This window comes from Medicago sativa, chromosome 8, assembly GCF_051527215.1.
Source record: "Medicago sativa cultivar Bolivia chromosome 8, Bolivia_mono, whole genome shotgun sequence".
Lineage (NCBI taxonomy): Eukaryota > Viridiplantae > Streptophyta > Magnoliopsida > Fabales > Fabaceae > Medicago > Medicago sativa.
Window position 1 is genome coordinate 51,974,845 of NC_140756.1, and position 16,499 is coordinate 51,991,343.

At 34.8% G+C, this 16,499-nt stretch overlaps 1 protein-coding gene and 2 pseudogenes across 2 annotated transcripts; all 3 read left to right on the plus strand.

The window, feature by feature from the left end:
- Window positions 1–2,973: 2,973 nt before the first annotated feature.
- LOC146899421 (G-type lectin S-receptor-like serine/threonine-protein kinase At4g27290) lies at window positions 2,974–6,019 on the plus strand (annotated as a pseudogene).
- Window positions 6,020–9,143: 3,124 nt separating this feature from the next.
- LOC146899422 (G-type lectin S-receptor-like serine/threonine-protein kinase At4g27290 pseudogene) lies at window positions 9,144–9,971 on the plus strand (annotated as a pseudogene). Its single transcript, XR_015022292.1, has one exon. The product of XR_015022292.1 is annotated as a G-type lectin S-receptor-like serine/threonine-protein kinase At4g27290 pseudogene (transcript).
- A 46-nt stretch (window positions 9,972–10,017) lies between these two features.
- On the plus strand, window positions 10,018–12,652 carry LOC146899423 (G-type lectin S-receptor-like serine/threonine-protein kinase SD1-1). The gene is made up of 7 exons (XM_085734447.1): window positions 10,018–10,438; window positions 10,780–10,890; window positions 11,080–11,252; window positions 11,350–11,560; window positions 11,656–11,893; window positions 11,983–12,133; window positions 12,226–12,652. Exons 1-7 carry the CDS (start codon window positions 10,018–10,020, stop codon window positions 12,508–12,510), a joined length of 1,590 nt encoding a protein of 529 aa, XP_085590573.1. The 3' UTR covers window positions 12,511–12,652.
- Window positions 12,653–16,499: the final 3,847 nt, after the last annotated feature.

The following is a 16,499-nucleotide window of genomic DNA, read 5'->3' on the forward strand; positions in this document are numbered from 1 at the left end:
TCATTCTCTGCCTCTCCTCAAACCCTAACCTTCTTTCTTGAAAATCAAAGGAGAGAAGAACACCACTCGCTCCGTTCTCTCGTACGCACATCACCGCCGCAAAACACCATCCTCGTTCTACCACACCACGTTCCTCGCAATCCTTCACTCACACAAACTTCCACCGAACCAAACTCTGAATCACCTTTCAACTTCTCCACCATCTCCTTCGGCAAAGAATCAATTTCACTATAAGGTATGAACCTCTTGTCTCGTTTTCCCTTTTCCCTTTCCCAATTTTAAGCTTTTCTCTTTACCCTCTCCCAATTTCAAGGTTTTCCCAATTCTGATTTTTCCTCTTTTCTTCTATTCCAATTTAGAACCCTAAACTTTTCCCTCTCCCAATTTTAATTTACGCTCAACTTTCCCGATCCTATTTTATCACGGATCTGCAATGCAAGAAGGTTGCTCACAGCCTCACACCCTTTGTCGACAACATCAAGTAAGTTCACGGTCGACTATCTTTCTATATCATCCAATATTTGTTGTTTATCACTTCTAAATCTTATTTCACTTTGTTTGATGTGAGTTAGGGTTTGGTATTGGTGTTTCTCATTTTCTCTCGTTTCGTGCATTCGGAAGTAACTTTGATGCTGATTTTGTTTCAAAAATTGCTTGTTAACATGTGCATGTATGTGTGTTGTAATATTATTAGTTTTTTTAATTTGTATTTGTATACATTTTGATTTTACAATAAACTCGTTTTGGTATTAAACAATGGTTACTCAATAATGACTACGGTTGTTAGTTGTTTTGTTTGATTCACCTTGTATTTTTGTTTGCAATATTGAAGAAGGGACTTGAAGCACTCGGGACTAAATTGTGTGGCACTAAATGGGGTCCTTAATTGCATTCGTAAGTTTATCTAGGCTGTAATTGTTTGGATAGCTAGATAAAATCGTGGGTTTGGTTAATTGGAGCTCACATTACTTATTTTGGCTTAGTTTACTCATTATGTGTTTGTGTAAATTTGCGAAGCCTCTACGACTATTCTCTCTTTTGGATCGGGACAATTGATGTAACACTACTCGTTTCATTGTTTATCATTATGCAGGGGAGGTTAGTAGCTTCTCGATATTTATGAAGCTTTGTAATTTGGTTGCTTTAACACCGAATCTTCCCGATGTTGCCGTATTGATTCTTGAACAAGACATGTACTATTATTTCTAGATTTAAGTTTATGCTTTTGGAGGCTAATGGTTTCAATCGTGTGTTTTGTTTTTCAGTTGGAAGTGATGCAACTACAAGGAGACGAATTGCTGGTGTGCACGAAACTTGAAATTCAAGCGTACATTATTTAAGCCAAACATAAAGGTCTTCTTGTTTCTTTGGATTTGGCCTTTGAGGTATTTTGTGCAACTTGAAATTCCCCTAAGCAAACCCTTTATAATCTCCTAAACTAAGAGTCAAGACACCTTGAGTATTTGATTATGCTACTTTTGAGAATAGTGAATGGACTGATGTGTTGATGGTTAGGTTCCATTAATTGGTGATATTCCTCCTTTGTGTGATTTGATTCATAGAAATATAGGATTAACTTAACTAAATATTCTACCCGTAATTGTGAGCTTTTTCTAAAATATTAAGTTACAAAACACCAGCTGTGGTTTTTTAAACTAATTTAGTAGTCTATCACATTGTTCAATTCACACGTTACTTTGCCTATAGTATTCATGATCCTATTGTAGTGTATGACTATTAATTAAATGGTTTCTTGAGGTGCTAAATGTTTCAGTTGCTACCGCAATGTAAAATACATGTTTGTTATTTATTTGCAGAGATCAAGTGATGAACAATTTAAAAGCAACTCAAAGTTGGTAGATGGTCAAGGTTATGAGGAGGAGGAAGACTAGTGAAACACTTTGTGTGAAGTTGACACAACAATGGATGAAATCCATCTTTATTTACAACCTTATTTGGCTTAATTTTGCTCGGTAAAGTTAATGTTATTGTTAGTGTTATGAAATCAACGTTAAATTGTTTGGCAATTAAAGAGTTTCTTATAATTCTTTATTGGTATAGGATTTTTTACTTTTGTAAAGCTGTACTATTTTTTTTTTTTTTTTTTTGTAATTGTGCAAGTTGTGGCGGTTATAAATGTCATAATTCACTACTTTTTTTAATTTAAATGGTGGAAATAGTGGCGGTTTTGCCTGCCATGATTCACTATTTTTTTTTTGTCAAATTGGTGGATATAGTGGCGGTTCAAAATGCCATTATTTGAAAAACAAAAACCGCCACTTTAAACTAGGAATATAACGGCGCTTTCATGGCGGTTAACTTGGAACTCGCCAGCTTACACTTTGTGGCAGAGGAAAAATTACGGCAGTTTTTCTAACCGCCACTTTGGTTGATTGCGGCGGTTAAAACCGCCGTAACATTCATTTTTTGACCGCCACAATTCTCTTGATTTTTTGTAGTTATAAATGTGACCGGAGGGAGTACATACAAAGAAGTTCATTTTCGTAGGACTACTACAAACACACATTCCCTCACATGATAATAATTTTACTGCAATGGTTAAAGAGCATCATACACACACATACAACTAAAAAATTAGAATGTGTGTCTTTTTGTTTTGGACAAAGAAAACCATTTTTTTATCCATCAAAAGTAATTAATACATGTCTTTTAAAGTCATTTTACAACTCATCTCAACGTTTTCTCTCCCTCTCTTTATTGCAACTAATATTTCCTTGGTTGAGATTGAGAAAGTCCGGCGCTGACTTATGATAAGTTTCTTTCATAGCAAGTTGTGTTTATTTCATTTCCATTTAGGAACAGCAATAAATACATGATTCAATAGTTTGAATCTCAATAGGTCCATTCTCTCGCACTTTATACATTACAGAAAAAGTTACCTAGAAATTAAAATATAAAAAATGAATGATACCATCAAAGTGTTATTCTGCTTGTTCTTTATGATCTACGAACATGAGAGCATGCACTTCACTTGATAGTTTAGCCGTCAATCAATCTATCCGAGACGGCTAGACATTAGTTTCGGCAAATGGAACTTTTGAAATGGGTTTCTTCAGAAGTTCGGTATTTGGGTATGTGGTACAAGAATTTAACACCTTTAACAGCCGTATGGGTGGCTAATAGGGAAGCACCAGTGCGCAATAACTCAGTGAGTCTTAAAATTCAATGAAAATGGTGTTCTTGTTATTCTCAATTCTACAAACATCATTGTTTGGTTGTCTAACATATCCAACAAAGTCGTCAATGGTTCAATAATGGCACAACTTTTTGGACACAGGAAATCTTGTGTTGAAAATGGGACAGGATACTAGAAATGAGGAAAATATTTTGTGGCAGAGTTTTGATTATCCATGTCATACATTTATGCTGGGAATGAAGATTGGATGGAACTTAGTAACTGGTCGAAATAGGATGCAATCATCGTGGAAATGTACGGATGATCCAGCCAAGGGAGAATAATATTGACCTTAGAGGATATCCGCAAGCAGTTATTAAGATGGGATCGGCCATAAAGTTGAGAATTGGATCATGGAATGGCCGTTCTCTTACTGGATATCCAACACAACCATTTAAACAAAAGATAATAAATGAATTTGTCTTAACTGACAAAGAAGTGTATCATCGATATGAAGTCATCGATAGATTCTATGATTTGTGTATATAGACTATCTATTTCTGGAAATTTGCAGGCTTTATATTGGACAAGTCACTCAAGCTCTAGGATAGTTATCTACACCGGAGCGGAAGATTAATGTGATAATTATGCAATGTGTGGTGCTAATTCTATATGCAATATGGACGGTAATGTGCCTAAATGTGAATGCATGAAAGGTTATGTTCCTACATTTCCTGAACAATGGAATATATCATATTGGTCTAGTGGCTGTATTAAAAAAGTTGAATTAAGTTGTGGAACGGAGAAATGAAATTGCCAGATACGTCTTCATCATGGTATAACAAGACTATGAACCTTGTGGAATGTCAAAAAGTGTGTAAAAAAAAAAAGAATTATATACACAAATCTAGATATCCAAAGTGGAGGAAGTGGCTGTGTTTTTTGGTTTGGTAATTTGGTTGACATGAGAGTATTCTCCCAATGAGGACAAGAACTTGGTATACATTTTATTAATCAGTCTATTTTTTCTGTCTTTATTTATCTTTCCTTTCTGTTGAGTTAACTCCCGAAAAGTCTATTATTATTCGAAGAAGCGGGTGGAGAGGGTATGACGGTGAGAACTCCTGAAAAGAATACTTTGGCACTGCAGCAGCGACTTCAAACGAAGTTATAATGATTCTTGTTAATTGTGATAATTACACTGCTTTTATTTTCAAACTTACCTCCCTTTGTCTTTAACATTAAAAGTGCCAACTGTAACTACTGTCTAAACACTGGTCATATACTTTTGTGAGATTAAATTGACTAGTTGTACATTTATTTGAAGATTGATCATGCTTCGCAACTTTCAGATTACCTTAGTGATGTTGCTCGTGGAAACACAAAAAAGCGGCTGATGCGGTTGGCCTGATTTTTGTCGGATTTTTCGCATCTGCCTGCATGATAATCTTTATAAGGAGAGGTAAATTTTGAATTATATAGTAACATTTAACCAAATTGAAATTTTTTGAAAATTCTGGTGTATACATTCCAAAGTAGAAACTTCAGCATATATATACTACCCCAAAAGTAGGGAAAGAAACAAAATAAGGACACTTGTTTAGTTATTAATTTCTTGATGTTGTCATGTTGAACATTTCAGTGGCACCGAGATTATTTCGTCTTGCACCATTTCGAAAACATCAAGTGTATTCTAGATTGAGAAAGGAAGACATGGATCTGCCAATAATTTATTTTTCAATCCTTGTTAAAGTCACTAACAATTTTTCTTGTATAAATAAACTTGGAGAAGGTGGATTTGGACCAGTCTATAAGGTAATACAGTCATATTCAAATGAAGATCATTACTTTTATTGACTTAATTTTATATTCTAAATTACTGTTTTCAGGGTACACTCATGGATGGAAAGGAGGTAGCCATAAAACTGCACTCGAATGTGTCAGATCAAGGATTGGAGGAGTTTATAAATGAAATTGTGTTGATTGCAAAACTTCAACACCGTAGTCTTGTGAAGCTTCTTGGTTGCTGCATTCATAGAGAGGAAATGTTGTTGATATATGAATACATGCCCAACAAGAGCTTAGACTACTTCATCTTTGGTTCGTGCCTTTTTATAATTATTACAAAAGCCTATAGGTTAATAAAGCAAATTGTATGCTAAACGGTTTTGTTGAATTTACTAGATGAAACCAGAAGCAAACTCCTGGCCTGGACTCACCGTTCCAACATTATTGCTGGCATTGCTAGAGGACTTCTTTATCTTCACCAAGACTCTAGACTCAGAATTATACATAGAGATTTGAAAACTAGCAATATCCTATTAGATGCTCATATGAACCCAAAAATCTCAGACTTTGGCTTAGCTCGGACATTTGGGGGAGATGAAGTTGAAGCGAAAACCAAAAAAATGGTCGGGACATAGCAAGTTAACCTTCTTTTTGTACTTAGTAACTAGATTATGTTTATTTGTGTTTATTTTTTTCTTATTACTCTTCAAACAATACTTTCAGTGGGTACATGCTTCCAGCGTATGCAGTGCATGGTCGTTACTCCATGAAATCTGATGTGTTCAGTTTTGGCGTAATAATATTGGAGATAATTAGTGGAAATAAGATTAAGGGTTTTTTTGAACCGGAACATTCTCTCAATCCTCTTGGACATCTAAGTATAATTGTTATAATTTTACTTATTTGGATTGAGTCATATCTTGATAGATTCAAAGATTGTAACTACTTCAAATTTCATTGCTTAAGGCTTGGAGACTCTGGATTGAAAACATGCCACTGGAACTACTAGATACACATTTATTTGAGATGTGCATTTCTTCTGGAGTCATAAGATGCATACATGTTGGGTTGTTATACTGGAAATGTTTCAAGTGAAGCCACATCGCCATCCTCAAATCAGATGTCACTTACATATTTTGAGGCAAGATAAAATATGAAGGTTCATATCAATAAAACTGTATTCTAATATAGCTTCTAAACTTAATGTTATATGTAATTTAGAAAGAGTGAACTTGTGAATATTTTGTAGCTTCCACTTGAACCTCTATATATAATGGCCAAAGGCCAGTGTCTCATTTATCAGATTGATGTCATTTTCTTTTGCTGACAAATTATCTACTCTTTGATTATATAATTGATTATTGCTTGTTTAAATTAGACAAATAATTCCTGATCTGAAGAATCTATGAGAAGATTTCCGGTTATTAACGACAATCTAATCTATTGCAATTTTAACACACACTCACACACACATATATATATATATAGTAATGTTTATGTTAGATTTCATTTACTATTCTTTAATGGGGATTTTTTTTAATGAAATTAAATGACTGTAAAAATAAGATAGAGAGCACAGGTTTGCAAAGATCGTCCAAATGGAAAATGCTATTTATCCCAAAAACGTTCTTCATGATAACATAACGATAGAGAGCACAAGTGTAACAGCAAATTTCAGATCTCGAGTGATGCTAAATACAGCGACATATTCTATCACGAAAGCATCGCGATTTTGCAGTTGGCCAATCAAATCACGTATTTACCAGAAAGCACGGGTGGGAAGTTGTATTTCTACATGTGCTAGCTGGCTAATTTTTAATTCGCGATGCATTCGGGACAAGATTTTTCGGGAGAAATATCATCTCCGATCTCATTTAACCTTGTATTCCGCAAAAACATATAGATTCAACACTTCTCCTTAATTCGTGATAACTTTATGATGAATTTGTTTGCTAGATATACCAATGCTCTTGTCCAAATTTGTTTGACAGATATGCAAAAATCTTCCCTAAAAAAAAAAAAGATGCAAAAATCTATTTTATGATTTCATGTTTTTGATCTTTCGATCAAATTACCGCGCTCAATACCTCATCAGTCTATGCTTGTCATTACTCTATATACTTCCATTCTAGGTGAAAACAAAAATGGCTCATGGTGTACATAGAAAATATCGAACCAATTAATTACAATTGAATATTTTATGACTACATCCTTACCTACAAAGCACGAGTACTTCTCGGATTAGGTGTCCGAGACACGCTTCGTTGTTCAACATTGACACGACACCGACACATATTATTACAATTACATTATTTTCTCAAATTATGATCGGTGTCGGTGTTCCAATTGATGTTTTTCTACAAGGTGAAGGTTCTGAGTATGATGCTTCTAGCACGGAATCGGATGATGCGTAAGGTTTGTCTGATGATGTCACTGTTCATGCACTTGTTAAAGAATTAAATGATGGCTAGGTTAAATGTGAAGATAATGGACACAAAGGGGTTGTCTTACATGGGGAAAAACTAAAGAAGGTATGTAGAGTGGTGAGGTGGTCAAGGTGGACAATTGCGATGATGTTATGGGTGGAATGTACTTTAAAGAGATTACAGGAGGGTGATGCGAGGGTGGTAGACCACAAAACTTGTTCTGAATCGTCTAACAGGCCATTAGCGCAGAGTCTAATGAGGATACTTCTAGGGAGTTTGGGTCGATGATTTGTATCTTAGAGCCACCCAAATGACTTGCGACTTGAGTGACCGGGCCGTGGAGTTATGAGTGATTATAGGATCATAAAATTAGTACCCCAACTAACATTAATTTATAACTAACTATATTCTCAACCATTTTACCCAAGTTTTTTTGTTTAAGTCGGGTATCCGGCGCATTTGTGGAGACTAATCCCTCAAACTTGTGACCAAATGGACAACAAACTTTCATAAGAGTTTTAACGGTACTGCTGCCCAAGGCTTAATTCGATTTTACGCCAAGTTTTAGAACTGCAATGATGCGGACTGAGGTGGGACAATATTTATCTAGTCTTTGTTTGGTTACATCTGTTTTTACCGGATTTGTTTTGTTTTGTTGGATTTTAAAGGGAAAAATACCCTAAGTTAGAAAGAAAGAAAAAAGAAAAAGAAAAAAAGAAGCAAAGAACGGCCGTTGATGGTGTGAATCAATGGTCAAATATTGCTTACCGTCCATGTTTGGCGGCTACAAAAAGTGATAGTCAATTACCGACGCATATTTTATTTTTTGTTGTTCGCTACCACTCAGGACAAAATGAGCTTTATTACTTGCATTTCAATCCAGTACGCTGTTGACTCTCCGATTATACTGGTATAATCTACTATATTAAATATGGGTCTCGCTAACAAGTGCCCTAAGGGCATTGTTTAAGGAACCCAAAAAGAAACTATGTCTTGAAAATACAAGTCAAACACTTTTTAAAGTCATAACCGTACAATTTTTAATGCAAAAATTGCTATTTTAGATGCTTAAACAATGCCCTTAAGGCACTTGTTAGCATTTTCCATTGAATATTAATATTTTGTTTAAGTGGTTGAGGAAGTGCCGGTTCTATAATTTTGATCCCTTAAAGAAATAAAGGACCGGAACATGATAATTTTTGGGTGATGTTAAACTCGTATACTAGGATACCGGTTAAGGATACCAAAAATGAAATTATTATTAAAAAAGATTTTTTTAATTTTTTATAAATTAATTATACAATTTTTAATACAATAACTACCATATAATTTTTTTTATCCTTAACAAGTGCCCCTTTAATGCCAGTTAATATTTCCCATAATTAATAGCGAATATAATAATATGAGAGTGGGGACACAAAATTAATGTAGTCTAGTCATATTGTTCAAAAATGTAGTCTAGTCATAACTTGAAATAAATTAATCAGTGTTCATAACTTGAAATAAATTAATCAGTGTTATGTTGAAGAAGTACATCGACAAATGTTTTGGTCAGATCAATAAAGTCTTTAAAGACTATAAGCAACTTTTAATGGGTTTTACCATGAAACAAACACAGAAAGTCTGAAAGACTAGAAACAAACACATAACATCGTTAAATAGCTTTGTACCCCAAATTCAATTCTATTCTAGGATCATCCCTTACCCTACCCTCTATAACCAAAAACTCATCCATACCAAAACATTTATCTACATAGAAAAGTACCACAGTTGTTGTTAGAGAAGAAAATTAAATGATTGATAACATCATAACGTTCCTCCTTTTGTGCTTTTTATTCTCTTGTACAAGAACAAGCACTTCATTAGACACTTTAGCTGTGAATCAATCTATCCGAGATGGGCAGACTTTAGTTTCTGCTAATGGAACTTTTGAAGTCGGTTTCTTCCGTCCTCTTGGAAATTCAAGAGGGCGATATTTAGGTATGTGGTATAGAAATTTATCACCTTTAACCGTCGTTTGGGTGGCCAATAGAGAAACACCTCTGCAGAAAAATTCAGGAATCTTGAAACTCAATGCAAATGGAGTTCTTGTGATTCTCAATGGTGCAAACGAGACTATTTGGTCGTCTAACATGTCAAACAAGGCAGTGAATAATTCATTAATAACTGCGCAGCTGTTGGACACGGGAAACCTTGTGTTGAAAATGGGGAAAGATGATATTTTGTGGCAGAGTTTTGATTATCCTTGTGATACATTATTGCCAGGAATGAAACTTGGATGGAACTTAGTAACAGGTCTTAACCGGTTTGTGACATCTTGGAAAAGTGCAGATGATCCAGCAAAGGGAGAGTATTCGGTAAAAATTGACAAGAGGGGATTTCCCCAACTAGTTATTATGAAGGGATCTGTCAATAAATTTAGAATGGGCTCCTGGAATGGTCTTGGTTTTACAGGATATCCAACTCAACAATTGAAGCAGAAACAAAGATATAAGTTTGTCTTCAATGATAAAGAAGTTTATCATCAATATGAAGTTCTTGATAGCTCTGTTGTCTCCATTTATTCGGTGTCGACTTCAGGGAAATTACAGGCCTTAGCTTGGACAAGTAAAAAGCAATAGAATAGTTATCTACACGGGCGGAGAGGATTCGTGTGATAATTACGCTATGTGTGGTGCTAATTCTGTATGCAATATGGAGGGTAATATCCCTAGATGTGAATGCCTCAAAGGTTATGTTCCTAGGTTTCCTGAACAATGGAATATGTCATATTGGTCTAGCGGCTGTGTCTGTGTTGAAAGGATAGAATCTATTTGTGGAGACAATGGTTTAAGTGATTTCTTGAAGTATCGAGAAATGAAATTGCCAGACACTTCTTCATCGTGGTATAACAAGACCATGAACCTTGCCGAATGTCAGAAGTCATGTCTTAAAAATTGTTCGTGTACAGCTTATGGAAATTTGGATGTCCGACATGGAGGAAGTGGCTGTTTGCTTTGGTTTGGTGATCTAGTTGACATGAGGAAATTCTCTCAATGGGGACAAGAATTTTATATCAGAGTCCCTTCTTCGGTACTAAATGAAATCGGTAAAACATTTTGTATTTATATATTTTTTGTTACTTCATATGCCTTTCCTTTCCCATATTAGTATAACTATTTTTCTTTATTCTAACAAGTAGGAAGAATGAGGTATGACAGTTTTGAAGCAAAGTTCGATAGCTATTCTTACAATGCTAATGTTATTAGTCATGCAAGCATGCTTGTTAATGTTAACTCTTACACAACCTTTGTTTTAAAACTTATTTTTCCCTTTTTAATCTCGTATGAAGAGCTACGTTGAACACTCTTACGAGCCATATCTTCGTGTAAGTTTCAGTTGAATAGTTGTACAAGTATTTGATGATTAATCATGCTTTGCGTCTTTCAGAACCGGCTGCTGTTAATGGCCATCAAAACAAGAAGAAGATAGGAATCAGTGTGGGCGCAATTTCATTTGGATTGATTATAAGTGTTTTCTTAATAATACTTAGAAAGCGAGGTAACTTCCTTAATGGATATATCATAGTAAGCAATCATCTATTTTAGTGACATGTATAATAATTCTAAAATGTACAATATCTATATCAAAATTAATTTCAAATTTTGGTACATATTATTAAACATTAAAGAAAATGTGATGTGCTTGTGATATTATTTAGTTTTTTGATAGTTATCTTATACTTTTCAGTGGCAGCGAGAGTATATCATCTTGCACCATTTCCATTGCAGAAAGAACAATTTAGATTGATACAGGAAGACATGGATCTACCAATATTTAATTTGTCAATCATTGTTAAAGCCACTGATAAGTTTTCTAGTGGAAACAAAATTGGGGAAGGTGGATTTGGACCCGTTTATAAGGTAACATAACCATATACAATGAAGATGTTTATTTTCTCAAGGTACTCAAATTTTTATAAAAACTTATAAACCCATATTCCAAATGATGGTTTTTCAGGGTACACTGACAGATGGAAAAGAGGTTGCCATTAAACGAAACTCAAAGTTATCCGATCAAGGACTGGATGAGTTTAAGAACGAAGTTTTTATGATTTCAAAACTTCAACATCGTAATCTTGTGAAGCTTCTTGGTTGCTGTATCGAAGGAGAGGAAAAAATGTTGATCTATGAATACATGCCTAACAGGAGCTTGGACTATTTCATCTTTGGTTAGTGTCTTTGGCGTTTAACTTAAAACTCTAACAATCTTTATCTAATTAACCACATTAAGGGGTGTGCTAAACATATAAGTGAAATTAATCAGATGAAACAAGAACCAAGCTCTTGGGCTGGTCTCAACGTTCCTACATTATTGGTGGCATTGCTAGAGGTCTTCTCTACCTTCACCATGACTCAAGATTGAGAATTATTCACAGAGATTTGAAAACTAGCAATATCCTACTAGATTCCGATATGAATCCAAAAATCTCAGACTTTGGTCTGGCTCGAATATTTGGAGTTGATCAAATTGAAGCCAAAACTAAGAAAATGGTCGGAACATAGTAAGTACCTTCTATCTGTGCTTAGTGAACATTTTGTGAGTTTTTTTTTCCGTCCTTTTGTCTACTTACTCTTCATACAATATTTGCAGTGGTTACATGCCTCCGGAGTATGCTGTGCATGGCCATTACTCTATAAAATCAGATGTCTTTAGTTTTGGTGTATTAGTACTAGAGATAATAAGCGGGAAAAAGAATAAGGGGTTTTCTGACCCAGAACACTCCCTCAACCTTCTTGGACATGTAAGCGCAGTGATCATCTATTTTAAAACTAGTTGAACGGTCTCATATTAGATAAGATTCAAAATGACTACTTTTCTTTTCTGTTGTTTTAGGCATGGAGACTCTGGACTGAAAACCGATCACTCGAACTGCTACATAAACACTTAGTTGATTTAAGTAATTCTTCTGAAGTCTTTAGATGCATACACGTGGGTTTGTTGTGTGTACAACAAAAACCAGCCGATAGACCAGACATGTCTTCTGTCATTCTTATGCTGAACGGTGAGAAATTATTGCCTCAGCCGAAGATGCCTGGATTTTACACCGGAAGGGGTTTACCTGATGCAATTTCCTTATCCTCAAATCAGATGTCAATAACTACATTTGTGGCAAGATAGAATACCAAAAATCAAACCAATGAATGTGTTTACTTGATAATGTAATTAAAAGATATTTCTACCAATATGTGATGTAGATATGACATTTGAAGAGAGGACATGTGAAATTGTGAATACCATTTTCTGGTTTTTCGGTTACTTACTTGATCATGTATAATTTAGACAAAATGCAAGTTTCTATTTGACTATAGGAAGGAAGGTTTTGAGAAAAATCAAAAGAAAGGCTTTGAGGAAATAAAAATAGTATACAAAGATCCCTATTAGCTTAAATAGAAATACTTTTTTTTTTTTTTTTTGTGGTGGCCGTGGTTTGAACCCCGACCTTGCATATATTATGCACCGTCCATACCAACTGAGCTAAGGTCACGAGGACAAAATAAAAATACTCTACAAAGATCCATAAAATACTTTGAGGAAGTTGAATGAAAACTAAAGTACTAAATATCAAATAACCAAACGAACTATTACAGTTGCTTATCTTTACAAAATTGATCATATAATATTTAATTTTCTATTCAGATATATTGAACTATTTTCACATATTTTTTTGCTTGGTGACAAATATTTATAACTCACATCTATACAGAAGTACAGTTAAGGTGTAACACCAAAATGAATATTCCATTTGGTGATCCCTGTCGTCATTTTAGCAACTCCTGTTTATCCTCACTCCACAGTTTCCATGTCTCAGAAACATAAATATGAATTAGAAATTTATATGGAGTGCCTACTCCTTGATCCGAAAGAATTTTTTAAGATTGACGGGAGATATGAATTCTACGTTTACGTGTAAAACTTTAGACATCTTGGAGTGCCGACTCATTTCTCCAAAAACAATCGTTCTTAGATTGATACAAAAGTTAAATCATAGGCAAAATAGATAATTAGATTCATACGGTTTCAGCTTGCAGTTCAAACTAGCTGGGGTAGAGATACTAAACCAAAACTTAGGAGTGCTACTAAGAAGAGAATTTGTTAATTGTAAAAAGAAGTTGCAGTTTAGGTTTACATGTTCAAGAATGTTAAGATTATGCTGTGGGTCAGAAAATTCTTTTTTCTTCCTACTGATCATCGCCGAAACAAAAACAGCGAAGCTAAAGATGTCTGGCTTCACAATTATGACATGCAAAGGTTTGCTCCACTGCAATAGTTTATTTATGGATTTATCTGACAAATTCCACTTAACAATGAGCATACTGGACTGAAGACTTTATCATTACAAATACAACGACCAATGAGTTTTACAAGATTTCCATGCTGAAGATTGCAATCAATTGGACTTCATTTTAGAACACCCACGAATCCACGATCCTTGTCCAGATTTCATTGAAAGAATCTTCACTGCAATCTCTGCTCAATTTGTCTGTACATGCTGTTGATCATTATCTGGAAAGAGGAGACTTGAAGCTCCATTTCAAATTCCTATTTGTATCCTGATGAAAAAGGTGGGAAGTAAATATCTCAAAATTTACTAGACTTCCTAAGTTTTATCCATCTCAAAACAAGGACATATCCAACTGTTGTAATGACAAGATGAATCCAATTTCTTTTAATATACCTGCTAACTTTATATTGCCAGTTCATTACCTGATATTAAGTTGGTGCTTTAACTAACAAATGCTTGTATTTACGATTAGAGAAGAGAAAATAATCACAACTTCTAATACGAGACAATTGGAAACAATCAGAAAAGTAGTTGAAATAGTACGAGAGTAGTGGTGATTTGTCGGTAGTTACAATTATGAATGGACTAATTACCGACTGTTGATGAATTCAAACTCAAATCACACTAATAAACTTAGATATATGGAGCAAGTATCGTTGACAACCAATCTCTGTTTCTGTTATAATTTATCAAATCAGCTCCCCAAACTTTTGTGATGACATCTCATCATTCGATATGGCACATCATTCCAACTGTGACACCACCACATTTGATTGATACTTGTATTGAATTGTTATTGTTAATCAATTTGATTATTATTTGAGCTATGCTATTCATAGCGAGAAATATCTGGCCAATGAAATGTGTTGCTTCCCTAAAGCCACGGGGTGAATTGGTAGAGTTGGAGAGATGGTATGTTGAGTAAATTGACTTTTGTATTGCTGACCCGGAAAACAAGGTGCAACTGGATATGTGTTTTTATGTGAGATAATGCACCATAGTCACATAATTCGCGGTTCGTTCCGGTACGCGGTACGCGACAGAGAAGAATTTGGTACGTATAGGGGTATAAACCTTCGGTACGCTCCGGTTCGTAGTACTAATAATACCTAAATAAATATAGTGAGCTATAAAAAAAAGTATTTTTTTTACTAAAACTTTTAATTACAAAACATATATTTATAGATTTTCTAAAAAAAAGTAGTTTAGTTAAAAAAGAAAAAGAGTTTACTTCTTAAATAAATCATTAGGTCATACACTTATATTATTATTTTCTCAGAGTTAGCAATTCAAAATTCTTTTGGCCAAATGCGGCAAAGTCCAATATAAAAAAATGGTCCAACAAGAGAAAAGTCCAATTTCCACAATAACCCAAATTTTATCATCTTCCTCATATGCTCCTCAAACAACAACACGCCACCATTGTTCCGTACCTAATTTCTTCTACCAAGTTTCTCACTCTCCACTCTTTGTTCCTGTTCTTCTCACTCGGTCCTCAACTCATGGTGATTCATTTTATATTTATTTTGTAGTCTAAACCTTTTTTCAACCAATCACGGTAACCATGCTTTGGTACTCTTGGTTCATTTGGTTTGTGTGTACCAATACGCCGAAGTACCCGAATTCGGTACTCACGTACCAATTCGCAATTCTCCCTTGATTACACGAATTATGTGACTATGTAATGCACTGTAACTAATTTGTGATAGTTTCGTGAAATATCTCTCGCGAGACATAGCATTTTTCTTATTATTTATTTACAAGATGTTCAAATCAATTCCCGAACTTGTTGGACAACCACGACAACTACTACACCCCCGGCTATGAATTTACCGATTCATTTTTGAATCATGTTCCCGTACAACGTGAGAGACCGCAGAAGGAATCACTCTCTAAGCCTAATTCCAGCAGAGCTAGGGGAACTTCTCTACCCGTACAAGGTGGTTTGTGCATTCAACTCCGACATTTTAATTGGTAAATTTTTTTTATTTCAACAATAATTTAGAATATTTTGCAATCTTTGTTTCACATGCCTTGCGGGGTAACGATGGGATACACGTAATACAGTCAAAACCATAATCCTATTTTCCTCATCCCACCTCATCTTGTTTACGATTCCCCTCCACAATTCGATGATATATGTAAGGACGGAGGTTTATTAAAGAAGATACTCAAGAAGGAGGAAAAATGGGAAAACACCAAGGATCCCGATGATGTTATAGGTATACATGTTTCCAACATATTCAATTTTTTCCGTTATTCTCTCACTTGGTAACACTCCTCGTGGTATTGCAGTTAAGTACAAAGCACGTCTTGATGATGGAACGCTTGTTGCAAAATCTCGATCTAGTGGAGTTCACATTCTATCATGGTCATTATTGTCTTGCATTCTCAAAGACCGTTAAGACCATGAAGAAGGGTGAGAAAGTGATTTTGTGTAACGCCCAAATTGAAAGTGTCAAGAATATTCAATAAGTGCGTTAAAACCGATATTGGATACATTAATTATACAATACGAAACGACATCAAGTCGAGAGTTCGTATACAAAGACAACCAAAGTCTTATGTTACATTATTTTACACAAGATAGCCGAACGAAACTTGATTACAAAGTTCATTACAACACATCTTATAATATAACATATGCATCACTAATAAAACACCAAGTTGATTTCACGAAAGGAAGATCAATCCAAAGCTTTCTCTTTACCTTTGTCACGAGAAACCCGTGAACCCGAACAAATAAGGAAAGCGATGAGACATAATGTCTCGGTGAGTTCTATCTATCCTAGGCTATGGGTAACATCGGGGAAAACCTACGGTT